Consider the following 26,905-nt stretch of genomic DNA (forward strand, 5'->3'; position numbering starts at 1 on the left):
AAATTTTATATTCTTCTATTGACCTGAATTCGACTTGATTTTTTGAGAGAAAATTTAAACCCGACTCTATCCGACTCGAAATAATAATAAAATATTATTTTTTATTTAATAAAAATAGTTATTTAATTGAAAAAATATATATATAGGGGTATTATTGTAATTATTCCTAAATATAGAAGGTAAAATTATATTTTTTCAGGTCGGGTCAGATATTTTTCACCCTTAACCCGGACCCGATCTTACCCGAACATCACCTTTAAAAAAATCTGACCGACCCGTTTTAAACCCTATTTTTAATTAAAAAAAACTGACCCGAACCGGGTCGGAACCCGTCGGATTCGGGTATCATGCCCATCCCTAGATAAAGCATAAAATACCTTGCAAGGAAAAACGATATCTAGTGAATTCTATATGGAGATCAAGCCAAACTTAAATCTAAGTATACTTCAAAAATAATATTTAGATTATGGTGAACCGAGACAAATTACGTATGTTGCTTTTAAAAATATTAAATTCTAGATTCACCTCTTTTCCTTCCCAGATTCGCTATTTGACCCTTGGGTAAAGATGAGGCATTTCCCATGCCTTCACTCCACTTCAGTTCTATTAGTTTTTGCAAGTGTGAACATGCTCCCGATTCGGGATCCCTATATACTGTATTTAAATATATGTTCTTATTCAGAAATATATTAGACAGGTAGTTTAGTATATACATTAGACAGGTGGTGTGAAAAGAATAAGAGGTCTTAGATACGAAGGCATGAAGCATGAGGCAGGTATTGACCAACACACATTTTATTTTTTGTAATACATCTTACGTTGGATCTGGTATGTATTATATAAGTAGTTGAAATGGCACGGCCCTCAATCCACGAGTCTCTAACCACTCCCAGTTTTCCAAATCCAATTTCCCAGATACACAAGTTATTGTTTTCATCAATGGCTTCCCTCCAAAATCAATCCAACTTTGAAACCCAGATTCCGGCTGAAATCCTCATCGCTCGCGTCATTCAAATCCATGATAGGATTTCCAAGCTCGAGTCTTTAAGGCCATCAAAGCTGGTGAATAGCCTCTTCACTCACCTCGTCAAACTATGCACCCTCCCTTCAAATATAGACGTTAAGGTCTTACCCCAAGATGTGCAGCACATTCGTGACGATCTCATACTTCTTTGTGGCCGAGCCGAAGGCTTGTTGGAGCTTGAATTCGCCACTTTCTTATCCAAAATCCCACGACCATTGAATAGTCTCAATCTCTTCCCTTATTATAACAACTACGTTGAGCTGGCCAGTTTGGAATATAGAATTCTTTGTGACAATGGTGTGGTGCAACCAAAGAAGGTGGCGTTCGTTGGTTCGGGCCCAATGCCTCTAACCTCCATTGTAATGGCTACCCATCACATGAAATCTACACATTTCGACAACTTTGACATTGATGAAGCGGCGAACGACGTGGCTCGTCAGCTCGTTGCGTCGGATAGCAAGTTCGAGGAGAGGATGAAGTTTGTGACACGTGACATTATGGAAGTAAGGGAGAAGTTAGCTGAATATGATTGCATATTTTTGGCTGCTTTGGTTGGGATGAGCAAAGATCAGAAACTAAAGATTATTGGGCACGTAAGGAAGCACATGAAGGCGGGAGGGTTTTTGCTTGTGAGGAGTGCCAATGGTGCTAGAGCATTTTTATACCCCGTTGTGGACGAGGTAGATTTGCCTGGTTTTGAGCTTCTTTCGGTTTTTCATCCCACAAATGAAGTGATCAACTCTGTTGTTCTCGTGAGAAAGCCCATTTTCTAAAGCTAAGCTCTCCTTTGTAGCAATGGGAGGTTATATTGAATATTAGGCCTCTCTATCTTCTATTTTTACAGTTTCAGAAATTTATTGTTTGTGTGCTTTCCTTGTTTCAACAATGCTACGCTTCTATTTTCCTACTTTCCTTTTACATTTTGTTGAAGGATTCGATATTTTAGTATATATGCATTAATCCTTAAAAATGCTGAGCGAGCGTGGAATTTAGAAAGATGCTGAGATTTCAAATTGAAAGTGATGAGTGGGAAGTTACTGCGGAGTTTGCAAGGATGAATGGACTTTAGTTTTTTTGATTTCCGATGCGAGACGACCGATTGTATCTGATATGTACGGTAACGGAAATTCTAAGAAAATTCGATTTCACTTTTCAAGTTATAATGTTTTGGGTTGGTAAAAAAGGGAATAATAGAAGTAAAATAGCAGCAGTAATATGATGGCATGAAAAGTGCATGCACAGTGGCAATTTAAACCATGATCAGTAATGGTTTTAGAGTAAATTGGAAAAGGCGCATTCTGTGGGAAGGCCTTGGGGGAATCGCTTTGTGTCTTTGCAGTAATCATAAATCTTGTAATTCTCCTGCACCCATTTCCTCCGCCCTTTCTTTCCAAAGTTAAGCTCTTCCCAAAACCATGCGTCTTTGTGTGGGCTGCAATAGGATGAACCAGATGACCAGACGCAAGCATCAGCCTCGAATTTCCTATAGGAAGCTTTAAAGGGGGTTTGACTCCAATCTGTCTTGACAATCCCGCCTGTAGTTGCCCAGTCATCGGCATTCCATAGCGTAGAATACAACCTCATTTTCTGATTCTTTGGAAACGGAACGCCGAGGAACTCCAGGTTCTTGAACTCTCTAATGGGGATGTCATCCACATAGAATCTGATATACAGTATAAACAAGGTATAGAAATGAATATATTTAGCAGGAAAAATAATGCAGTTTGGTTTTGGTTGCTTACACAATGCGCTGGGGGTTCCAAAGGATGGAATAGGTATGGAAATCTGCAGTGGGGTCAAACCATAGGTAGAATTGCTGCTCTCTATTAACCTTGCCTTGGCTGAATACATTGGTATGGAGAATGTAAGCTTGTCCACTCAAGTTCCCCAGGAATTCAAAATCTATCTCATCGAGGAATACTGTAGCACACATGCATCGTAGAAGATTTATCAAATTTTATTTCCACAATGGTGTAAGAGAATTGAAGTTTAAATCAAATTACGAATAAGGTAAAGACTTACATAATAGGTAGTTACAGTGCCGGCTGAATTGCCAGGGACAAGCTTGAGCTGCATCTCAATCTTTCCAACTAGGTACTCATCCTTGGATTGGAATCCAGAACCCGAGGTTTTGTCCAGGGACAAAGTAAGCAGTTGGCCACCTTCCTGAATCATGCCATGTCCCCAAACGACGTCGCAACTTTGGTAAAAGTTACCATCGGATAAGGTGGCCACCGATGAACTGACGAGCAAAAACAATACAATCCCAGTGGAAGGAGAATGAAATGCAGCCATTTTCTTGATGTAAATTCTGGTTGTTGTTGATGTTGTTTGATATTTGTAGCATTTATAGGAAAGATAAGAGCATACAGAGATGAAAGACATCGTGTATGGATGTGGAAGCAACTACTAAGGCATTGACAACAGCAAATATTATGAAATAACCAAACGCGACTTTTCCAGAGAATGAGTCTGAGGAACATAAACTCTCCTGTTTACTTCATAGTTTTGCCGTCCCTTTACCAATCTCTCCTCTCCGACGTGTTGGTCAACTCCAATAATATAATACATCCTGCTTTTTTCTCCTGCTTTAGGTTCTAATTTATCAATTTAAGGTCAACCAAATGCTCCGCGACTAATTGATGGAGAGATTGGAGACATTTATTATATTTAGATGGATGGATCCATTTTCTATATTCATGAAAATAATTTATCTATAGACATTCAACATTCATTCTCTCTCTTTTTCAAATGTTTTTTAAATGAATAAAAAATGAAAATTTATTTAATTATTTTTTATTTATACTTTAAAAAAAAAGTCTAATGCGTGTATTTTGAAAGAATGTCTAATTTGGTACCTATACTTTTAAAATGTCAAATGTAGTATTTATATTTATCAAAATATCTAATATGATACTTGAACTATCATTTTATGAATCATTAAGATACTTGAGGTTAATAACATTATGAAATTTATTTTTCTGATAAAGTCAAGTGAACATTATAATATTATATAAAATATTAATGAAATAAGATATTTTGTTAAAGTACTATATTGGATCTTTTAAAAATATAAGTACTAAATTAAATAATTTATTAAAATGTAAATACGACATTAAATATTTTAAGAAAACAAATATTACACTAAATATTATATCAATATACATGTACAAATATAATATTATCCCCAAATAAAATAGCTTCAATCAATCAATCTTCATTCTACTTTTAAATGGCACGGCCCAGTGTTGGGCTGGCAAGTCTTATTTCTTTGAAAAACCTAAGATGATCCAATATGTAATGAGTTAAAATTCAGATACCGGTCCAACATTATATCCCAACAGGGACCAAGGACGATATGTAAGAGAAGTTAAGCATTCAAGGTATATAGAGATTAAAAGGAAAATTGAGAGCGAATGTATAGGTTTGAATCTTGGCGTTTGTTAATAAAATAAACTAGAATAAAAGTGTCATTATTTCCTATATAGTACTCGATTCAAGTTAATCGATTACTTAATGGGAAACTTGTGGTTATAAAAAAAAAGGGTGAGCCCAACTTTTTCTTCCTCTTCCTACCTCGGTTGCGGCAATCACATGGACAGTGTCTACTTTTGTTATGAAACGACACACAAATTTTATATCAAATTACTACAACATGTATAGCATTTCAATCAAAATCATAAATAATCACGTACTTTTTATTATATGAAGAAATAAAAGAGAGAGAGGAGAGAAATCAAACTAGTAAAATTTTTAAATATATTTTTATTAATCTATCACATACAAATGTAATGAAAATTCTCTAAATATAAACAGAAAGATAATAACAAATCAAAGAATAATGAATATTAATATCTAATTTAATTATCCCCAAGTCACAGGCTCACAAGTCTTTTAAGACATCTTGCAATCTGGGGGTAGCCCTTGAGGGAATCTCTTGGCGTCAGTGCAGTAGTTATAGATCATGTAGTTCTTCTGCACCCATTGCAGCCTTTGTTGATTAGTTAAATCCATCTCTTGAGAAAACCACGCATTGTTGGTTGATGGGGAATTTGATTTGCAGGAAGAAGCTCCATTGGACCACACACAAGCGTTGGCGTTGAAGTTCCTGTATGAGGCAGTGAAAGGAGCATGGGTCCAGTCGGTCTTAACCAGACCACCTCTTGTGGCCCAGTCATCAGCATTCCACAAGCTTGAGTAAATTCTCATGGGCTGGTTCTTTGGGAATGGGACACCAAGTGATTCCATGTTTTTGAACTCTCTGATGGGTGTACCATCCACAGAGAAGATGATGCGTTGAGGATTCCAGAGGATGGAATAAGTGTGGAAATCCGCAGTTGGATCAAACCAGAGATAGAACTGTTGCTCTCTGTTGCCCTTTCCTTGACTGAATACATTGGTGTGGAGAATGTAAGGGTCGCCGCTTAGGTTTCCAAGGAACTCGAAATCAATTTCATCCCATGTTGATCCTTTCGAAGATAACTGCAGACACAAATATTGAAATATACGGTAAGTACCATCATATTATAAGCCAACGATATCTATTACGTCTTCATAAAAAGAGCGTGAAAAAGAAGAAATAATTGGAGAATAACTTACATAATAGGCAGTGACTGTTCCAGCAGAGTTTCCAGGTACAAGCTTGAGCTGCATATCAATCTTGCCAAAAAGATACTCATTCCTGGACTGGAAACCAGAACCTGAAGCTTTATCAAGTGAGAGAGTGAGAACCTCTCCATTGTTAATAATCTTACCACGGCCATCCCCCCATGTGATGTCGAAATCATTGTGAAAGTTGCTAGCACATGCTGCCATGAGACTCCCGAGAATAAGAGGCATAAGCAAGGTAAACTTGAAACCTGAAGAACTCATTTTGTTTACTGGTTTTTGTACAGGTAGCAGGGGGAAATGAGAGAATATGTTGGAAAATGAGTAAGTAGCTTGAAAATGCGGTGTGATGGTAAGGGGAATGCTAGAGCTTGGCATTTATATAGTAAAGAAAAGGGCATAGGAAGAGCCAAGGAAGCTCCCTTGAGCTTGGTTGTAGACAGTTGTCTATGGTTTGTATATAAAAATAGCAATAAATATCGCACTAACAAGTAACAGCCATCACCACCCTACAGACACACGGTTCATGATATAACGCGGCTTTATTAGAAAGTAAAGTTTGGTGGGGTAATTGGTGCTCGGTTCCTGTCACCAGGTTAGCTAACCAATACGACAACACCGCCTCCAAGTAACCAAATATATCTACTCAAAGCTGCCTGTTGCCACTGAAAATGATTTGTAATTAAATGTAGATAACTACTTAAATGGTCATCCAAATTTTACGGTGTTAGTTTTTTTAATTATTTTTTAAATTTAATCATTTAATATTTAAGATAATATTTTAATTTAAACATTAGATTATTGATGATACTTAAAAGTTTATTTTTTATAACCACTAATATAAAATTTATTAATCAATTAATTTGGATCGAGTACTGCAGATGTGATGACAATCTCCTCAACCTAATTTGTTCTATTCGTAAACGTCAAGATTCAAATAATTATTAACATAACAATTATATTATAAAATAATTTAAATTATTACTTAATATTTTTCTTTAGATTAGATATTTGACTTTGGTTTTAAGATTTAGTTTAGACCTTAAACTTTTGTCAGTCCAACTAAATACTTAAATTTAATTTTTATATTCAATTTTGGACTTTTCATGATTCAAATTATTGAAAATAAATAATTTATTTTAAGTATAAAATTAGACCAAAAAGTATAAGTAAATACTAATTTATATCAAATAAGTCAAATTTAAATAATTGATTAAATATCAAATTATACTTTAAAACTAAATTAAGATAGAAAACATATTTGACAGTTGGATACCCAAGGCTTTTAGCCTAGAAGAATATGTATAATTCATATCTGAGAAAAGGAACAACTTTATACTGTTTTTGAGTCAGATAATTTTATATGTTTTATGATTTGGTGTATAATATTTTCACCATGTAATTATAAATATCCAAAGTAAAAATAATTTCACGCCTGATATAATCCTTTTCCTCGATGAAAGGGGTCTTTTTGTATTATTCTTTTAGTAACCTTTTGGTTACTTAAAGGCGGTGTTGTTCTATTGATAATAGCCAGCTAACCTGACGACAGGATCTGAGCTGCAATTACCCCAAAGAACTTCACTTTCCAGTAAAGCCGCGTGACATTATGAACCGTGTTTCTGTGGGGTCATTGTCAGTACGCGATATTGCAGCTATTTTTATATATAAACCATACTCATACAACTGTCCACAACCAAGTTCAAGGGAGCTTCCTTTGCTCTTCCTATGCACTTTTCTTTTACTATATAAATGCCAAGCTCTAGCATTCTCCTCAACATCATACCACATTTTCAAGCTACTTCTCATTTTCCAACATATTCTCTCATTTCCCCCTGCTACCTGTACAAAAAACAGTAAACAAAATGAGTTCTTCAGGTTTCAAGTTTACCTTGCTTATGCCTCTTATTCTCGGGAGTCTCATGGCAGCATGTGCTAGCAACTTTCACAATGATTTCGACATCACATGGGGGGATGGCCGTGGTAAGATTATTAACAATGGAGAGGTCCTCACTCTCTCACTTGATAAAGCTTCAGGTTCTGGTTTCCAGTCCAGGAATGAGTATCTTTTTGGCAAGATTGATATGCAGCTCAAGCTTGTCCCTGGAAACTCTGCTGGAACAGTCACTGCCTATTATGTAAGTTATTCTCCAATTATTTCTTCTTTTTCACATTCTTTTTATGAAGACGTGATAGATATCGTTGGCTTATAATATGATGGTACTTACCGTATATTTCACAATTTGTGTCTGCAGTTATCTTCGAAAGGATCAACATGGGATGAAATTGATTTCGAGTTCCTTGGAAACCTAAGCGGCGACCCTTACATTCTCCACACCAATGTGTTCAGTCAAGGAAAGGGCAACAGAGAGCAACAGTTCTATCTCTGGTTTGATCCAACTGCGGATTTCCATACTTATTCCATCCTCTGGAATCCTCAACGCATCATCTTCTCTGTGGATGGTACACCCATCAGAGAGTTCAAAAACATGGAATCACTTGGTGTCCCATTCCCAAAGAACCAGCCCATGAGAATTTACTCCAGCTTGTGGAATGCTGATGACTGGGCCACAAGAGGTGGTCTGGTTAAGACCGACTGGACCCATGCTCCTTTCACTGCCTCATACAGGAACTTCAACGCCAACGCTTGTGTGTGGTCCAATGGAGCTTCTTCCTGCAAATCAAATTCTCCATCAACCAACAATGCGTGGTTTTCTCAAGAGATGGATTCAACTAATCAACAAAGGCTGCAATGGGTGCAGAAGAACTACATGATCTATAACTACTGCACAGACGCCAAGAGATTCCCTCAAGGGCTACCCCCAGATTGCAAGATGTCTTAAGGACTTAAAGACCCAATTAAAAATCAATATTCAATATTCTTTCATTTTTTACTTCTTTCTCCATACCAAATTATGATCTTTCGAGAATTCTCATTTCTTTGTTGTATATGATAAGTTGTTATGAAAAAGATATGTCATGAAATACAAAAACTTATACTCCCTTCAAAATTAGTTTTCATTGATCTGTATCGTTCATGGGTTATGAAATATAAACTAGGAATCTAACATAATTTAGTATACAAGATTTTAATATTTTAATCTGATTCTTAAATTTTTTGTATGTGTCAAACGAATGAATCTGGATAATAGCTCATCAAAGACTATTACTATTCCTATTCTTATTGGCTGTTGCCCCCTTTATAAAAACTTAGCGCGTGCTTATTGTCGTGACCATCTCTTTTATGGGGCTACAACTGGGTAGGTACGTCAAGGCCAACTATGTATAGGGCTTAGTGGCAGTGTAGAATAAACTTGTATTCTTTTCAAGTATTTCAATGTTTTAAGTAGGGAGTGGAGGTATGACTTACTGTCCCATGTTCGAGCATTTCAACGTTTATAGGTAGCATTTCTATTATTTTGTTTTCGCATATATGTAGGGGGTGGACAACCGGCAGAGTTTGGGCTGATCCACAGGTAAATGTACGTGTCTTGTGAACACCATCGAGGGCCACCCCTACGGCCTAATCGATGGTGTGGGTGAGTCTTCTGTAACCCGATGTTTCTTTTATTAATAAAATATTTTTCTCTCGGAGAAGTCCGGGGGTTGAGGTGTGCATCCGCTATGCCCCACGGGCTCGGATTATTGGTCGAATGACCATATGGCTATAAAGATCTAACGCGATGTTTGTTTATGTTTGATCAGATCTACGAGATTAAGGCTGACTTGGTTGGGAAGCGTCCCTTTCGAGTGCCGCACGGATTAGCAACCGAACCAACTAGGCTAAGTCTGTGACACTTGGTATCAGAGCACAGAGGTGCGTGTTCGTTTACTAAAAGCACGGAGGTGCTCATTTTGTTGAGTAAAGCATGATAGTGCTTGTTACCTACTTGTTGCACAGCTGTGCACAAGTGCTAAACCTAGCACAGAGGTGCTTGGTCGCAGATCGCAGCACGGAGGTGCTCGGTCATTTGTAAAAGCACAGAGGTGCTCAATCCTTCTAATGCACAGAGGTGCTAGATTTTAGATTGAAACACAAAGGTGCTCAGTCATTTTGGCTGCATAGAGGTGTCAGTCCTCGATTGAAGCATAGAGGTGCTCAATCGTCTTAGCTACACAGAGGTGTTAGCTCCCGGCTGAAGCACAGAGGTGCTCAGTCATTTTTTTTAACTGCACAGAGGTGTCAGTTATCGATTGAAGCAAAGAGGTGCTCAATCACTTTTGGCTACACAGAGGTGTCAGCTCTCAATTGAAGCACAGAGGTGCTCAATCGTTAATTCTAGCACAGTGGTGTTATGGATTCAGCACATCGGTGCTCTTTTTCTTCCTAATTTAGGCACGATTGTGCTTATTTGTGTTGCAGGCATAGAGGTGCCAGCGAGTTACAGAGAATGGTTCACACACGAAATGGCAGAGCAACAAGCTCGCACATAGGTGTAGAGCAGGAAGTTACTGAGCCGGTTGTACCGAGAATGGTTCGCACACGAAATGGCGGATCGACAAGCTCTCACAGAGGTGTAGAGCAGGAAGCTACCGAGCCAGTTGTGCAAGAGACTGGTTCGGTTGATCGACGGAAGCTAGAAGAGATCGAAGCTGCGCTAGCGGCCCTTAGAGCTCATATGATATCTGGTGATCGTATGAGGAGAGTCGAGGAGACCCAAGAGGATTTGCTCGAGACAGTTACTGATTTGGGCAATGAGGCAAGAGATGTTATAGGCGCCATACAACTTGGGTATGATGAGCTGAAGGCTCAAGTCAGTGTGCTTCAGGCAACGATAGCTAGTTTGACCGCAAACCCTATTGAAAGAGTGGGCGTACGAGCCAAGATCCCTGATCCTCAATGCTTTGATGGAGCGAGGGATGCTAAAGAGCTTGAGAATTTCTTATTTGACATAGAGCAGTATTTTCGAGCTATGCGCACGGAGTCTGAGGAAGATAAGGTGGCAATGGCTTCGATGTATCTAGGTGGTGACGCTAAGTTATGGTGGCGATCCAAGTTCAAAGATGGAGTGTGCTCCATTACGACTTGGGATGCGTTAAAGAAGGAGTTGAAGACCTCCTTCCTCCCCGAGAATGTAGATTACAACGCTCGTAAGAAGCTAAGGGAATTATCCCACACTGGACTATATGGGAGTATGTGAGAGAGTTCTCAACCTTGATGTTGGATATAAAGGATATGTTGGAAAGAGATAAGTTGTTTCATTTCCTTGAAGGGCTCAAGCCATGGGCTAGACTCGAGCTGCAAAGACAGAAGGTTCAAGATTTGACAGTAGCGATAGCTGCTGCCGAGTGCCTTAATGATTATAACGATCATCCTGGAAAGCGCAAGACGCATTCTAGGAGTGGAGCTAACACCCAAAAGGTTAGTGGGAACAAGTTGGCTCGAGGGGAGAAGACATCGAGTTGGGGAGCAAATAGAAGATTCCCTAGAAGGGACCCAGCTCAAAATAAAGTCCCTACTGGTCCTGGCTCGAGCAATGGAGGGAATAGACCCTTGTTAAGGTGTTTTCTTTGCAATGGACCTTATCGGGTTGCAGAGTGTCCACAACGAAGTGCTTTTAATGCCATGGTCGCAACAACAAAAGGCAGAGAACGAGTGAACGCTCCGATGGGAGATACCGAGCTTGAGCCGGCTAGAATGGGTTCCATCCGATTCATAACTGCATTACAGTCTCAGTTGAATAACTTAAGGAAAGAGCCAAAGAGGGATTGATGTATGTGGACATCTCAATAAATGGGAAAACCTCTAAACCTCTAGTCGACACAGGGGCCACAGATACGTTTATCTCTCCAGAGGAAGCTGAGAGATGTAAGTTGATTGTCACCAAGGAGGTGGGACAAATGAAAGCTGTTAACTCTGCCGCTTCAACGATATGTGGAGGTGTGAAGAGGGTCAGTATCAAGCTTGGGTCTTGGGAAGGAAGTGTAGATTTCACTGTTTCCCACATGGATGATTTTGACGTGGTATTAGGGCTCGATTTTATGATAGCAGCCCAGGTGATTCATGTCCCGACATCAAGCTGTTTAATGTTCATGGGGGAGCAGCCATGTGTGGTACCAGCTACGATTCTCCCTCGTCTTGGGAAGAAGATATTGTCCGCTATCCAATTTAAGAGAGGGTGAAAAAGGGGGAGCCTTCCTTCTTAGTCTTTTCAATTTCCAAAGAGGATGACAATCTTGGCACGGTGCCCAAGAATGTTCAAGAAGTGCTGAGAGACTTTGAGGATGTAATGCTAGGTGAATTGCTGAAAGAGTTGCCCCCTAGACGGTTGGTGGACCATGAGATTGAATTAATCCTAGGAGTAAAACCTCCTGCGAAGTGCCCATATCGGATGAGTCCTCCGGAGTTGGCATAGTTGAGGAAACAATTGGATGAGTTGCTCCAAGCAGGATTTATTTGACCATCGAAGTCACCTTTCGGGGCGCCTGTGTTATTCCAGAGAAAACATGATGGGAGTTTGAGATTATGTGTTGATTATAGAGCATTAAACAAAGTGACTGTCAGGAATAAGTATCCCGTTCCGTTGATTGCCAATTTGTTCGACTAGCTGAGTAATGCTAAGTATTTCACGAAGTTGGATCTCAGGTCGGGATACCATCAAGTGAGAGTGGCCGAAGGGGATGAGCCAAAAACGGCATGTGTAACTCGGTGTCCCATCTTCTCTGTGGATGGTACACCCATCAGAGAGTTCAAAAACATGGAATCACTTGGTGTCCCATTCCCAAGGAACCAGCCCATGAGAATTTACTCCAGCCTGTGGAATGCTGATGACTGGGCCACAAGAGGTGGTCTGGTTAAGACCGATTGGACCCAAGCTCCCTTCACTGCCTCTTACAGGAACTTCAATGCCAATGCTTGTGTGTGGTCCAATGGAGCTTCTTCCTGCAAATCAAATTCCCCATCAACCAACATTTCCTCAAGGTCTACCCCCAGAGTGCAAGGTGTCTTAAAAGACTTATGAGCCAGCCACTTGGGGATAATTAGATTAGATATTAATATTTCAATATTCATTATTCTTTGATTTTTTATTATCTTTCTTTAGATCACTTTGCCATTATTTTGATATTGGATTAATAAAAACATAATTCAAAAGATTGTCTTAGTTTACATCTTTCATAAAGCAGTTCAAACTGAACAAGTTAACTGATGATACTGCATGAAATCTGAACAAGAACAAGTCTATTAACCGTTTGAACTATGGAATAATAAATTTTTTTTACTTAAAATGATTAACTTGATAAGATAAGAAAACATTATTTTTTCATATAAAAACAACTATAAAATGTTTACATGAAAATAGAAACAAGAACAAATTATCTCATTAGTCATTAAATTATTATTACTTTTCTGTTTTCATCGTCAACCATTTTTTTAAAACAGTTATTGCTAAAAAAAAATTATGATCAAAGTAGCGACATGAAAATAGATTGGTGACCAATATGATATTTTATCCTAAAAATAAGGGTAAACTACATGTTTAGTACTTTAACTATAACTTTTGTTCAGTTTCAGTCACCTAATGTTTTTATTTTCAAAATCACACATAATATTATGTTTTAGTTTCAATTTGGTCATACACCATTAAAAATTAACGTTAATTAACTGAATTGATGATGTGTCATTTTTATTTTTTCAGTGATGATGTCCTTATAGTTATACATTAGTATCATCGTTAATTTTAATGGCGGGTACGAAAAATGAAACCAAAACTAAATTTTATGTATGATTTTGAAAGAAAAAAAGAGTTAAATGACCAAAACGGAACAAAGGTGATAGTTTGGATACTAAATATGTAGTTTACCCTGAAAATATTTAGGGAAAACAAAGGAAAGGAGGGAAAAAGGAAGTAGAGATAGATTGTGCCACGTGGGACGCGCTATCTTGTCATGGTTCCAAAGATGTCCCCATTTTCTGTTTTATTATTTTTATTTTTCCAACTGCCTGTGGCGCTCTTCTTCTTCCTCGTCCTCGTCCTCGTCCTCGTACTCCTTCGCCTTCACCTTTTAGTTTTTCTTTTCTTTTTTGTTTCTCTCTTTTTCTTTATATTAATCACATTACCCCATTCTTCATTTCATCAAAATATACCCTTACCTAGTCAAGGAGAGAGAAAGAGAGAGAGAGAAAAAAGAAAAAGAAAACGCTCTTTTAATAATCCCCATTCTCAGGTACATTTTTTCCCTTATTATGCTTAAGGATTAATTTTATTTCTGATTAAAACTAATTTGAATTATCAAGACTGATTTGGGGCTTTTTTATTGAATCTGGAAACTATTATATTTGGAAGCTTTTCTGGGTTTTATTTCAGCTGTTATCGACGAATTTAGTTGAGTTGTAGGTTTTGATTCGTTGGATTCATTTTAGGTTTCCATTTTTCTCTACTCTCTCTCTCTCTCTCTCTTGTTTCTTTCGTGGTATTTGAGAATTTAAGAGTTTTGATGATTTCTGGTGCTCTTTTTGAGTTACCAGATGGAGAATCAATCTGTTCATGGTGTTAAAAGTATGAAACTTGTATAACGGTTTCCGTATTGGGTAGAGTTTTCGGTATTATTGAAATACATGACGTGACGAAAACCTTCTTTCTGTAGTAAAAGAATAAGTGATCATCTACAGCAGCATAATCGTCAAGCTGTGTATTTGATGGATTCACCTTCATTATCCCCGGAATCTGCCTTGGCTTCCTCCACCCCTGGTTCCAATGATGCAACCCCTCGTGTAAAATTATTGTGCAGCTTCTTAGGTAGCATTTTGCCTCGTCCCCATGATGGGAAATTGAGGTATGTTGGTGGAGAAACTCGAATTGTGAGTGTACCTAGAAATATTAGTTATGAGGAGCTGATGACTAAGATGAGGGAGCTTTATGATGGAGCGACAGTGTTGAAATATCAGCAGCCAGATGAGGATCTTGATGCTTTAGTGTCAGTTGTGAATGATGATGATGTGACGAACATGATGGAAGAGTATGAGAAGTTGGGTTCAAGTGATGGGTTCACGAGGCTTAGGATTTTTTTGTTTTCACATCCTGACCAAGATGGCTTATCACAATTCATTGATGGGAATGAGAGGGAGAATGAGAGGAGATTTGTGGATGCTTTGAAAAGTTTAAATGAGTGTTCTGATTTTAGGAAATGTGACTCACCTGTGATGACTCCAGTTTCTGAGGATTTTCATTTAGCAGAACAATACCTTAACAGTATGAGTATTGATGGTGGGCTTCATATCCAGAGGAGTGGTGAGATACCCATACCAGTATATAACATGCATAGTCCTACTATTCCTCAATTGGGTTCTGTGCAGTTCCAGCAACATGTTCCGCAGAGATACAATGAAATGGAAGGTCCATGGAGTCCTGTGTGCTATTCTCCTAGTCAGCATGGACACCATACTCCCAGAACACTATCAACTTCACCATCTTCTCGCTACAGGGTACTTTTTCCCGAATTTCAAGACAAATGCATGGATAGAATGCAAGAAGAATATGTAAGGCAGCGATTAAATCGGCATCCCCAGTATGAGCACCAGCCACATTTTTCCGATAGTGTAGTATGTATGCCTACAGGAGCTATGTCTGGTGATAAGGCTTGTGGTTTTCCTGGTAACATCCTTCATAGTCATGGTGTGTATGAGGGGAACCACCTCTGGGAGAACGGCAGGGTCACATTTTGTCGAAACCAGTCACCACATTTGGAGCATTCCAACATTGGAAATACTGTTCCTCAGGTTAATAGTCCAGGTGCTGAATGCCCCTCGAATCGAGAAGCATTCATGGTGAATGCAGATGGAAAATTGCCTCTTGGATTTTATTCCAAAGACCAAGTTGATCCCTCTTCTGCTCATGGTGAAACACATGGTCATGAAAGAGGATGGGATTTGCAACATCAATTGAACCCATGTGTTGAGGAAGTAAGAAATCATGCTCATGGAGCTGGAAGATTGAATGACCACAATGTTGTAGATGGTACTGGCATGAATTTACCTCTTGAGCATGCCAATTTATCTGATGGCCATTATATGCTCTCAAATTATGTTAATCAGCGAGCTAGATCTGAGTTGGGGAATGAAGTATTTAATGATCAAGCCGTGGTTGCTTCGCCCCACATGAACATTCCTCCTGAAGAACATGGAGCGGCCCGTTATGGGAATTATCCTTACCCATATGGAGGAGACAATGTTTACCAAGCATTACATGTACATATGCATTCTTTGTGGAGAAATGTTCAGAATCAAACTCATGGTGCTCCAGCTTATGAAGCATGTAGCTTACCTCAGCAAGTAAATTATGCAGTTAACGCCGCATTTTTTAAGGATCCAGCAGAAGCTATTGCAAAGCATCGTGTTGCAACAGATAGTCAAAATACTTGGGTTGAGTCTCCACAAAAGGTGCTAAGTTCTGATGGGAACGCTGTTCGAGACATTGCTTATGTCCATCCTCTCAAGGTGGACGTTGGTCCTCATTGTCAGGAAACTCAAGATGCTGTCACTACGGAACCAGTTCAAGCTCGTCAAGACATGCTAAAATTTGCCACTTCCACAGAACCTGTTCAGTTGCCCGGTCAACCTTCAATTTTAATCCATGATACATCTGATTCAAGCAACAATCAGGAATCACAAGTTGATTCTAGTGTCATTGGAGCGTCGGGGATTGAGGACAACATTGTTCCCATGGAAGATGAAGCAAACCATGTGATGAAGACGGAAAATTCTGATGTTCCAAGTGTGTGCTGTCCTGAGCAAAACAAAATTCCTGAATATGAATCTAAAGTAGCATCTAATGAGGCTAACGTTTCAAATTGTTTAAAGCTGGCTGAAAAGGGTGGCAGCCAGGCAAAACCTGGTGAAAAAGATACTACAGCTGCTGAAAACTCAGAGCTGTCTGTAAGCTGTTTGAGTTTCATACCGGACTTTGTAGCTTCAGTTACAAAAGTAGCTTTGGAAGAGGTTGAAGAAGTGAAAGCCAAATGTGAAGATTTTACTCCCATTAAGCGTGATGCAATTGAAAAAGAAGCAGCTGTGGAAGAATCAGAATCAGTGGTGAGATTAAGAAAATTTTCTGTATTAGAGAACAGCATGCAATATTTTTTCTATATTGAAGAACAACATGCAATATTTTTTTTATATTGGAGAACATCATGCAATGTCATGTTTTTCTCTTTCTAATATACATTTTCTCTCTAGAATGCCCATGGAGAGTTTGAATTGGATTCTGATAATGGAAACGAAACCCTGGCCAAAATTGAGCCAACAAAGGCCGAGGAAGAAGCTTTTGCAAGAGGGTTACAGGTCATTGTTTTGTTCTCCCTTTTCCTCATTTAACTTTAATTTCTATCTCTTATTCTTACCATTGTTTCTTGAGATCATCAATCTTTTTAGGATTAATATTGACCTAAAAAGTTCGTTACTTTTAACTTTCATTTTTTAAGTACTTTGGCTCTTAGGATCAACATCATTGTTTAAGTAGTTTTCATGGTCAGAAAGCCCAATCAAACAATGGTGTGGGGTAAAAAAAATCCTATTTAGCTTATGGGTCCATTGCTTTATTTGCATGAAAACAGGAAAAAACATAAATCAAAGAAAAAGGAGAGTTCCTTGAAAATTGTTCAACAAAAGGAAAAAAATTATAAATAATTCCATTTTATTAAAAAATGTTATAAGCATAAAAAAGTGATAATTCAAAAAATATGTTTTTTTCTTAAAAAGAATTCAAATTTTTTTTTAAAAAAAAGTTAAATCTGTTTTTTTTCTTTTTAGATCACAATAAAAAATAAAAGGTTCAAAACTAAGAAAGGGGAAGAATCAGGAGAAAGAGGATGAAGGGTGGAAGTGGAACCAGCACAGCAGCCAGCTTCCTTCTCTACCTTCTTAAATCTTACTCTCTCAGTTCTTCCTTTCCTAATTTTTTGTCTTGTGCGATGATTTGTTTAGCTTTTTAGTCACATCAGCCAATTAACTAACGGTGTTATTCTTAATGGTCCAAAAACTTTACAAAATGAAAAGTTCAGATGCTTAATTGCAAATTCCAATTCTCTAGGTACCAAACTAACAGATATTGTATACTAGTATAGGGACGAACTCAATAATTAACCCGATCTTTTAACTATTTTACCCATCTGATAATATTTTATTTTGATATTATTTGCATTTTACCTTCAGACAATTAAAAACGATGATCTCGAGGAGATCCGAGAATTGGGCTCTGGAACATATGGGACAGTTTATCAGGGTAAATGGAAAGGTTCTGTTGTAGCAATCAAGAGAATTAAAGCTAGCTGCTTTGCAGGGAGGCCTTCCCAAAGAGAACGAATGGTAATAAATATTAGCACTTCTCTTTGTGAAGCTTTGGTAGTTTATCCTTGTTATACAAGGCTCCTTGATGATTAAAAGGGTGAAAAAATGATTAACCTGATACGTCTCATTCGTCACAGATGCTATGACACATTTGTTTGGCTGTGTAGCAAAGGTTTTTTAGTTGATATTCCAATTCCACCAATTATTGCACAAAAACTAGAAATAAGTGCTTATATAACTTGAAGAATGAACTACTATGTGGTTTCACATATAGGACAAAAGCTGTTGGTACTTTATTACCAAAATGTAATTGTCAAGCCCAATTATTGCCTTTTCTCTACCTACACTCAATGGATGTAATCGCTTAGGAAGTCTTGATCATTACCAAAAGGGAAAAGAAATGTAAAATTCTCATAAAATTTTCAATTAAATGGAAGCAATTCAACTTCTGATTTGGATGTTGAAATTTTCCATTTCTGTTTATGGCACCATAAAAGAGTGCCAAATAATAGCTTGCAGCTATGAACTCTCTAGAACGCATCCTGCCTATCGGTTACTCTTCTTTCTTTCCTCTTTGACAGGATCCTGGTGGAAAGGTTTTGTTATCAATTTAATGAACTTCCTTGTTGCCCTTATTATGATTATCCTACCATATGTTTCTAGAAGACAAACTTTTTGCAATTTGCTTTTCTTATATAGTTGTATGTTTCTTCAGTCCTATTATTTCTGTTTAATCCTCGTCTAGTTGATGCCTGTGTATGGTGGCCTCTAAGCAAAAGGATATTTTATGGGATACAGTTCAATTTTTTTGTTTTGTTAACTCGCTCCCATGGATTCATTTCTCCCAGAGCTCTCATGATATATGATACTTCTATGCGTGAAAGTTTTCATAAATTGTTGATTGCAAGTTTTGTTTCTGTGTTGCCACAGATTGCAGATTTTTGGAAGGAAGCTTTGATATTGAGTTCATTACATCATCCAAATGTTGTTTCCTTCTATGGTATAGTTCGTGATAGTCCTGATGGATCCTTAGCTACTGTTTCTGAATTCATGGTTAATGGATCTTTGAAGCAGTTCTTTCAGAAGAAGGACAGGTAACCATATTAATAGCTCTGTGGTCAGGTTGTGTTTTGGGCATCCTCACTGTAGTTTGTTTTGAGTGCTGTTTGCCTTCTCATGCACCTTTTCTGTTTCGTGGTAGACCAGAATGTAATATTTTCTTAAGTAATCTTTGTGATACAATAATGTTATTGAGCAGGACTATTGATCGTCGTAAGAGACTCATCATAGCCATGGACGTTGCATTTGGCATGGAGTATTTGCATGCGAAGAACATTGTACATTTTGATTTGAAATGTGAAAACTTGTTGGTAAATATGCGAGATCCACAACGTCCAGTGTGCAAGGTATACTGTTTTGGATATTGTTTTCTGAACTCAAACTTTAAGGTTTTAGGTATTGGAGGGACTGGGGCTGGTGTTCTTCAGTTAATCATTTTCTTGTTTTTCCAGAATTATTGAAAATTCTGGATGTTAGTGTCAACTTGTGGTGATTTATTTAATGGTTGAAGCTTGGTAGTAGCTTCAGCTTGAGATTGTTTCTATAGCATGTGCCCTCTTACCATAGTCTTAAGTTACTATTAGATTTTTTTTTTTCTGATGGTGGACGAAATTGGAACTCATGCAATGCATGGACCCTTTTAGATTGGTGATTTGGGCTTATCAAAGGTCAGACAGCATACACTAGTTTCAGGAGGTGTTCGTGGAACTCTACCGTGGATGGCACCTGAGCTTTTGAGTGGTAAAAGTGACATGGTATCTGAAAAGGTAGTAGCATCTGTGCACAGATACAGATGTTTGCAACATGAGTTCTTTGTTTCCTTTGCTTCTTGGGACATTATATCTTTTATTTGGCCAGATGCTGATTTTATTCATATTTCATAAATTACCGCACTCCAGATTGATATCTACTCTTTTGGGATCGTTATGTGGGAGTTACTCACTGGCGAAGAACCTTATGCTGATATTCATTGTGCTTCTATAATCGGTAAGTGTCATGTTGTGTAGTATCTCGCTGCACGTCTTCCATGCATTCTGCTCAAAATCTTTGTTCTGTCAACTCTTTACATTGACAAAATTTTGGACATGTCCGTCAGCATATGCATTTGGCTATAAGGATCTACCAAAGATCAAACATCCCTTCATCAGATTTGGATCTATGCCTGATACTCGTGATTTTTGGCCTATCACTTTAGCAGGGACTATTTTTTATATAAATGTCAAGGAAGGTTCTCTGGATTTTCTTTTTATTAAGTGTTCAACTTCATTTATCAATCTTCATTTGATAGCTGGAAAAAGTAGGAAAAATAAGAAAAAAGAAGTTTGGGAATTTGTCACCCTATTTTCAAGGGAAACCAAATTTGTGCAGTTTCTTTAACATACTTTGGAGACGATCTCACATTAAAACACCAGTTCTGGTGAAGGTGATCCAATGGCGCCATGTATGCTTAGGGTTAACTGGATCCTCATCAAGTAGAAATGACCTGAGTTATATTTATTCAGGGTGTTTTGTGTTTTGTGCTTTCTGATTATCTGATTTTTATTTTTTAGATTTTATTCAAAATAACCTTTAACATTTTGAAGTCGATCTCATACTAAAAGACTGGTTCCAGTAACTGGACTTGTATCTTCAAATCTCTTCTGATTTAAGCATTGGTCTTCTTCTAGTATGCATGTTTTTGGATTCATTCTGATTATATGGTCAGATGTGAGCTTGGCCTGTTAATGGATATTTTACTGTCATCTCTACCAACAGTTTGTTCTTTTAACATGCAGGGGGGATTGTAAACAACACATTACGTCCAAAAATACCATCATGGTGTGATCCTGAATGGAAGGCTTTGATGGAAAAGTGTTGGGCCTATGATCCTGCAGAGAGACCTTCCTTTTCTGAAATATCTCAGAAGCTGAGAAACATGGCAGCTGCAATGAATATAGAATAAATTCAATTCTGACGCGACTTCACTTTCTCACTATCATGCTGGGAAAAATGAAAGAGAGATTAAACGTCATCTACGATTAGGCTAATGATACACACTACCTTGCCTTGGTTCTTATATAACGGATCTCGTATGGTACTGCCACAAGTTATTTCAAGAGTACCAAGATATACATTTGTGGCTGAATTAGTATACTCAAGGAGACTGCATAATATACACAAACAAGTGCCATGAAATTCAACGGGGAGGTGAGTTTTACTAACTACAATTTTTCAGAAATAAATGGTTTCTCCTGATCATTAACAGGTTTCGACTCTCCCCTTCTCAGGATTGTTGATATTTGGGGTGAATGAATCTGTCATTTGAGGTGGGACTCCCGTTCCTTAAGTATATAAGTTTATAGTAATTAATAAAGCATGGTAAATACTGCACAGTAAATACCAAGAGTTCATAAGTGTACATACCACTGGTCTCTTTGAACACTATGCTATACGAAATATCAAAATGTTTGCACTGTGAAGTTTGTGTAACAATTGAAGCGGCCCTATATGCTTCGCCGAGGAATAAACACTGTATGATTGATGCCAAATGGACAATGTTGTTCAGTTCAACTTTTGTGTTTTTTTATTCAGATATGGAAAACCAGGTAATGTATGCTTTTGACCTATTTGTTGTGGGAGAAAGGTGTCGACCTGCTCTACTATGAAAAATTAACTAAAACAAATACCATGGAATATATGCTCCATCGCCAGAGTTAACCCTGTTTGTTTTTCTCTCTCTATGCTCTCTCTGACAAAGATTATTTTGATACACTAATCAAACATCTGGTTGACTTTATTCTTCTCTTTATTATAATATGCATCAAGTTAACGTGGCATTGAAGTATATATATATTATGGTGATTAAAGAAATGAAGTGAATGAATTAAGTAGGAATTAGCATGGCCATGGGCCTCACCAACTCCCTGTTGGCTCGAAACTCCCATGGAATCAAATACCATGACACCATTTTATTTTCTTAATGAAAAGTAAGTCTAAGTGGATGTCACTAAATTATACCATAAATATTTCTTTCAAAAACAGAATAATAAATTATCATTAGAGACTCAATTAAGATGTTTAACTTTATCAAAATTTCCCTCCCCTTTCTTAGGTAGGAATTGTTCAAAAAGGTGTTTAACTTTATCAAATCATCTATTATTATATTAATTTTCCATTTTATGAGTATGTCAATATATTAAAATATACAATATACTAAAAATCCATGTTAATATATAACACTTGTATTCGTTGCTACATTTTATTCTCACGACTCATGCACCTAATACGCGCTCTTGTTTACGAGTCAAAGTTTTCAGGTGTCATTGACTTTTCCCTTACACCTTAAATATATATATTTATAGGGTAATTGTATGATCAGTTATTGAAATTTTTTGCGTATCAAACTGAAGAAGATATAGTTATGGATTCTTCTTTGATAGAAAAAGAAAGAGGGATGAGATAAAAGTGTCCTTATTGTGTCATGGTTCGATTGGATATAGGTAACTGAGATTTGGGTTTAAATTATTACTAATCTAATAATTTACTTTATGATTTATTATGTGGATCTATTGAATTTCACAAAATGACTTTAGAGCATGATGACTTCGAAGTGAGGGAGTATAGCTAGATTATAACATATCTTTTTCTTAAAATTTAATGTTTCAAGTCCATTAACTATTAGAAGTTCATGGTTGATTGATATGGCATTCTCCAATTATTAATTTTATAGTATATATATATATATATATTAAAAGTTAAATAATTATTATTTGTTTTATAATATGAAATTTAAAATTTAAAAGTAAGTATTAATAAAAGGAATAAACTATATATGTTTTGATCACTTTTTGTGTGTGTAAAAGTCGTTACACTTGATTGTTGAAAGGCACAAGTCATTAGAATGTATTAGTATTTTGAACTTTATCATCACTGTTTCATTTACATAGCATTATAAATCATTATAAAGTATTAACACGTAATAGCTTGGCAATTAAATCCAATCATCTCTTGGATGAAACTGACAGGTGGCGGTTTTAGAGATGAATAAATATTCATCAAGTAATACTTGTGTTTGAACTAGGTTATTGTCCTTACTATCATGCCTAATGTTCACCCTAATGCGTATGCAAAAGCTAAATGGATTGATTTAAAAAATTACAAGCAGAGAGTCTAAACCAAATAATATCGACTGACAGTTAATATGCTAAAATATCTAGGTGATAGAGCTTGGAGCTAGAAGAAGTGGTCAAAAAGGCAAACTAGAAGACCCAATCCCTAGAAGAAGAATGCCTAAGTAAGTACATTAACTTCACGTTAGTCCTTTCTATGGGTATATGGACCCTAAACTTATTATTCTACGGAAATGGAGCAACTGAACTAATTTACTCTGCATGTTCCTAAAAAAAACAATTCTGCATGAGTTAGAAGTACACTGGAACACCTTTTTCCAACATATCAAGCAACAGTTGGCTATAAGCATGGATGATCGAGCTCTCTTAAAATTTTGAATTCTCATATAATTCATATATTTATTATTTTTTTTATATTTTTTATTAATAATTTATATTTGTCCCCTGAAAATTTTATATATTCACCGTTAATATAAAATTTTACATCCGTCCACTACAAACGTTAGGATTAGCTAGTTAACCCTCCTTTTTTTTGCACACAGATTGCAGACCCCAAAGTCCTGATAGTAAGTATAAAGAATGCACTGCTGTCTTTGTGTTACTGGTTGGTTTAAACTGAAATTCCATTGGGACTAGTTGGTTTACACATATATCTCTTGTACTTGGATGAGAAAAAGATCCACCTTGAAGTTAATTTAACCAGTTTTGATATAAGATAAACATTTTCACTAAAGCAGTCAAATTAGTTTGCAATTAGCATCAATAATTCCACCTTATTAATATACGCACAACAAGTAACTAAGCTTATCTTGTTATCAAAGGACTGATCCCCACCCTTTACCAGCTCTCACTCAAGGAGTCTTAAGCTTTGGTCTTATTGATGATGAAATGCAAGTGTTTATATGTCAATGTATAGATTCTAAGGTTAAGAGAAAAGACAAGCACAAGCATGCTTTCCTTCTTCTTCCTTTTTATGTTGACTCTATTTGTATAATCATTATTATCAAATTTATCGTAATTAAATCAATCAAATGTTATTTTTATAACTATGACAAACACATTGACCATAATTACTTGTGTCAAAAATCAACTGTCATATTCATAATTATCACGATAAAGATAATATTATTAGAGAAATTATTGTGTTTACTATTCATAATTTTGAATATACGATTAAGAAATTTTTATTTAGAGACCTAAGTTCAAAGGGAAAATATTATAGAAAGGAAAACAAGGTCAATGAGTGGTACTACTTCTAATTAAAAAGGTTTTGAATACTCAATACCTTTGGCCATTTTCTTCTTTATTATAGATAAAGTATTGCCGTCCTTTACAATTTTCAATTCATTTACACAGCAACCCTACCTAGCCAACTTGTAATCGTTAGGTCTTGAAAAATACTTAATCATTTTTATGGGGAACAAAATGACTCACGTCACTCACTATATATTACCTATAAATCTTGCTCTTTCCTTTCCCCCATTTCTAACCATCTTTTTCCTTTGCTTTGAAGAAAGAATTCTGACGACATGGGTCGAGCTCCTTGCTGTGACAAAGCCAACGTGAAAAAAGGACCATGGTCACCAGAAGAAGATGCTAAGCTCAAGGCTTATATCCAACAGTATGGTACTGGAGGCAATTGGATTGCACTTCCTCAGAAAATTGGTATATACTTGTAACCCTAACATAAAACTTTCTTTTGATTAATGATATATATATATATATATATATATATATATATATATATATATATGTATGTATGTATGGTGGGAGCTTATTTGCATGTTGTTATGAGATTTTGATTTAACTTGACCTTGTGTTTCTGTTGGGTAATATATTTCATAGGCCTTAAGAGATGTGGGAAGAGTTGCAGGCTGAGATGGCTGAATTATTTGAGGCCAAACATCAAGCATGGTGGATTCTCTAAAGAAGAAGACAACATCATCTGCAGTCTCTATATAAGTATTGGAAGCAGGTAAACAATCCCTCTTTCTTTTTCTCTCCAACTTTTAGGCTTTCATTGTCTTCTTATTCTTTGTCCTCCATAGATTAGTTGCCCTTCACAAAAAATTATATGCAAAAGCTGCATCTTTTACAGTCAGTCTCAGATCTTTTAGGGTTTCTGATATTCTCTCCTTGCTCTTCCATGCTTCGTCTTTTCCTTGTTGAGGATAATCTTGACTGAGTTGGATCTACCATTTTTAGGTGGTCCATAATAGCAGCACAGCTGCCTGGGAGAACTGATAATGACATCAAAAACTACTGGAACACCAAATTAAAGAAGAAACTACTTGGGAGGCGCAAGCAATATAACAACAACATCAATAGGTTGTCGTCCTCAAATCAAGACCTTAATGATCATCAGTCCACTGGTTTAGCCTCGGATGATAATCAATTCTGTCGGGGTTTGAGCAACTCAGCCTTGGAACGACTCCAGCTTCATATGCAACTTCAAAGTCTTCAGAATCCTTTCTCTTTCTATAACAATCCGGCTTTATGGCCTACGAATATTCAACCCTTGCAGGACAAGGTGATCCAAAGCATGCAGGCAGCCTCCACTGGAAACCCTAACCTTCTTATGCAATCTCTCTTGCCAAACCCTCAACCTGGAAATGAACAAAGTGTCGATGATCTCTATGACCAACCTGCACAGCAAGATTATCCTGAAAATTTCAAAGCCAAGGGACTTGAAGCATTAATGGATAATTCTTTGGATGGAATATCTCCATCAGATGGCTCAGTTCTCTTTGGAACTGGAAATGATGGCGATGCTCAACCAGTTTCGAACTTCCATGGGCAGGTGGACGAGTTTATCAACGATAAAACGGCCGGTTATGCCCAAATGGCTGATCTGGATTGTTTCAAGGAGATGAATGGTGCAAAAGACAGCTTGATTTGGTGCCCGACTGAGTTCGATGCAAAATCAGCATCTTCCAACTCATTGGATTCAACTTCTGTTCTTCAATCCGATGGGGTGTTTCAGGATTATGAATTAGGTTACCCTATGTAGCTAGGTTAGAGACAATGATATAAAATAAGGGTTTGATGTTTAATCTTATTTGTGATGGAGATAAAGATTGAGAAAACTGTTGGGTTTAATGCAAAAGATTCAATGTAAATCGTGCTAATAATCACGTTAAATTTCATTCTCAGCTTTACCTTTCTTCTACTGCTTCAAATAGTATCAAACAGAAATCTTGTTAGTTCTTTCAACCTTAAACTTCATATTTAAAGAGATTACTCACTCAAATCAAAGCTTTTACATTGTTTGAATTAAAATTCAACCGACAATTTATTGCATGAGAAATAGATGCATGTAACAAACTACACATGAGAGGCGCAATCATACATTGTACATACATTGGCTGAGGGACCTAAACAAGTTACTTGTTATGCATATGCATGGTACTTTTCTTATAAAATAAGCTTTACAAGTATGGTGGTTTGTGCTGCAACGTCTGTCAAAGTTTCAACTTTGAATTATATAATAAGCAAGGAGATTTTGAGTTGCCTTTGGAATATACATGAACCAACTATGGGCTACGTTGTAGCTATTTGGCAATTGGAAATTTACGCTAAAAAGGAAGTTAAAAAAAATGTTTATTTACTTTTTGGTCGGTAAACCATATAGTAGAAAGACTAGTTGAAGTGCTCATCTCCATCCATTACTATTCACAAAGAAGAAAACAAACAACTTGTTATCTCCCCCTAATTAACAGTCTACCCAAATTTTTTTTACCTTGTTAATCCATCAATTTTATAATATTTCTTAAAATTCCAAAATCTCCTTATTTACGTGCATATCATACAAAATCTCCTTTT

At 36.9% G+C, this 26,905-nt stretch overlaps 6 protein-coding genes across 6 annotated transcripts; 4 read left to right on the forward strand and 2 right to left on the reverse strand.

Annotated features, from left to right (window-relative positions):
* The first annotated feature begins 899 nt into the window (after positions 1–899).
* Positions 900–1,797, forward strand: LOC120157069 (nicotianamine synthase-like). The gene has a single exon (XM_039168328.1). It carries the CDS (start codon positions 940–942, stop codon positions 1,795–1,797), a length of 858 nt encoding a protein of 285 aa, XP_039024259.1. The 5' UTR covers positions 900–939.
* Positions 1,798–2,296: 499 nt separating this feature from the next.
* Positions 2,297–3,337, reverse strand: LOC120157070 (xyloglucan endotransglucosylase/hydrolase protein 22-like). The gene is made up of 3 exons (XM_039168329.1): positions 3,028–3,337; positions 2,767–2,944; positions 2,297–2,687 (listed from the first exon to the last, which is right to left on the reverse strand). Exons 1-3 carry the CDS (start codon positions 3,317–3,319, stop codon positions 2,297–2,299), a joined length of 861 nt encoding a protein of 286 aa, XP_039024260.1. The 5' UTR covers positions 3,320–3,337.
* A 1,466-nt stretch (positions 3,338–4,803) lies between these two features.
* Positions 4,804–5,971, reverse strand: LOC120157068 (xyloglucan endotransglucosylase/hydrolase protein 22-like). Its single transcript, XM_039168327.1, has 2 exons — positions 5,624–5,971; positions 4,804–5,506 (listed from the first exon to the last, which is right to left on the reverse strand). The coding sequence occupies exons 1-2, from the start codon at positions 5,894–5,896 to the stop codon at positions 4,919–4,921; spliced, it is 861 nt and encodes a 286-aa protein (XP_039024258.1). The 5' UTR covers positions 5,897–5,971; the 3' UTR covers positions 4,804–4,918.
* Positions 5,972–7,427: 1,456 nt separating this feature from the next.
* LOC120157067 (xyloglucan endotransglucosylase/hydrolase protein 22-like) lies at positions 7,428–8,510 on the forward strand. The gene is made up of 2 exons (XM_039168325.1): positions 7,428–7,770; positions 7,888–8,510. The coding sequence occupies exons 1-2, from the start codon at positions 7,498–7,500 to the stop codon at positions 8,473–8,475; spliced, it is 861 nt and encodes a 286-aa protein (XP_039024256.1). The 5' UTR covers positions 7,428–7,497; the 3' UTR covers positions 8,476–8,510.
* A 5,592-nt stretch (positions 8,511–14,102) lies between these two features.
* On the forward strand, positions 14,103–21,553 carry LOC120157071. Its single transcript, XM_039168330.1, has 9 exons — positions 14,103–16,661; positions 16,806–16,910; positions 17,781–17,933; positions 18,846–19,009; positions 19,174–19,321; positions 19,619–19,741; positions 19,874–19,961; positions 20,750–21,161; positions 21,242–21,553. Exons 1-8 carry the CDS (start codon positions 14,271–14,273, stop codon positions 20,914–20,916), a joined length of 3,339 nt encoding a protein of 1,112 aa, XP_039024261.1. The 5' UTR covers positions 14,103–14,270; the 3' UTR covers positions 20,917–21,161; positions 21,242–21,553.
* A 2,966-nt stretch (positions 21,554–24,519) lies between these two features.
* Positions 24,520–26,113, forward strand: LOC120156986 (transcription factor MYB36-like). The gene is made up of 3 exons (XM_039168254.1): positions 24,520–24,748; positions 24,929–25,058; positions 25,289–26,113. Exons 1-3 carry the CDS (start codon positions 24,613–24,615, stop codon positions 26,091–26,093), a joined length of 1,071 nt encoding a protein of 356 aa, XP_039024185.1. The 5' UTR covers positions 24,520–24,612; the 3' UTR covers positions 26,094–26,113.
* Positions 26,114–26,905: the final 792 nt, after the last annotated feature.

This window comes from Hibiscus syriacus, unplaced genomic scaffold, assembly GCF_006381635.1.
Source record: "Hibiscus syriacus cultivar Baekdansim isolate YM2019G1 unplaced genomic scaffold, ASM638163v2 tig00111238_pilon, whole genome shotgun sequence".
NCBI lineage: Eukaryota > Viridiplantae > Streptophyta > Magnoliopsida > Malvales > Malvaceae > Hibiscus > Hibiscus syriacus.

Excerpts from the sequence above, each read along its gene's own strand:
- LOC120157069 (XM_039168328.1), top strand. The coding sequence starts at position 940 with ATGGCTTCCCTCCAAAATCAATCCAACTTTGAAACCCAGATTCCGGCT.
- LOC120157070 (XM_039168329.1), bottom strand. The coding sequence starts at position 3,319 with ATGGCTGCATTTCATTCTCCTTCCACTGGGATTGTATTGTTTTTGCTC. Across the intron at positions 2,945-3,027 it reads TGTAAGTCTTTACCTTATTC|TATTCCTCGATGAGATAGAT; the intron begins GTAATTTGATTT and ends TGTGTGCTACAG. Across the intron at positions 2,688-2,766 it reads TGGAACCCCCAGCGCATTGT|ATTCTATGTGGATGACATCC; the intron begins GTAAGCAACCAA and ends ACTGTATATCAG.
- LOC120157068 (XM_039168327.1), bottom strand. The coding sequence starts at position 5,896 with ATGAGTTCTTCAGGTTTCAAGTTTACCTTGCTTATGCCTCTTATTCTC. Across the intron at positions 5,507-5,623 it reads GAACAGTCACTGCCTATTAT|TTATCTTCGAAAGGATCAAC; the intron begins GTAAGTTATTCT and ends TTGTGTCTGCAG.
- LOC120157067 (XM_039168325.1), top strand. The coding sequence starts at position 7,498 with ATGAGTTCTTCAGGTTTCAAGTTTACCTTGCTTATGCCTCTTATTCTC. Across the intron at positions 7,771-7,887 it reads GAACAGTCACTGCCTATTAT|TTATCTTCGAAAGGATCAAC; the intron begins GTAAGTTATTCT and ends TTGTGTCTGCAG.
- LOC120157071 (XM_039168330.1), top strand. The coding sequence starts at position 14,271 with ATGGATTCACCTTCATTATCCCCGGAATCTGCCTTGGCTTCCTCCACC. Across the intron at positions 17,934-18,845 it reads CTTCCCAAAGAGAACGAATG|ATTGCAGATTTTTGGAAGGA; the intron begins GTAATAAATATT and ends GTGTTGCCACAG. Across the intron at positions 19,742-19,873 it reads GTGACATGGTATCTGAAAAG|ATTGATATCTACTCTTTTGG; the intron begins GTAGTAGCATCT and ends ACCGCACTCCAG.
- LOC120156986 (XM_039168254.1), top strand. The coding sequence starts at position 24,613 with ATGGGTCGAGCTCCTTGCTGTGACAAAGCCAACGTGAAAAAAGGACCA. Across the intron at positions 24,749-24,928 it reads TGCACTTCCTCAGAAAATTG|GCCTTAAGAGATGTGGGAAG; the intron begins GTATATACTTGT and ends TATATTTCATAG. Across the intron at positions 25,059-25,288 it reads TATATAAGTATTGGAAGCAG|GTGGTCCATAATAGCAGCAC; the intron begins GTAAACAATCCC and ends TACCATTTTTAG.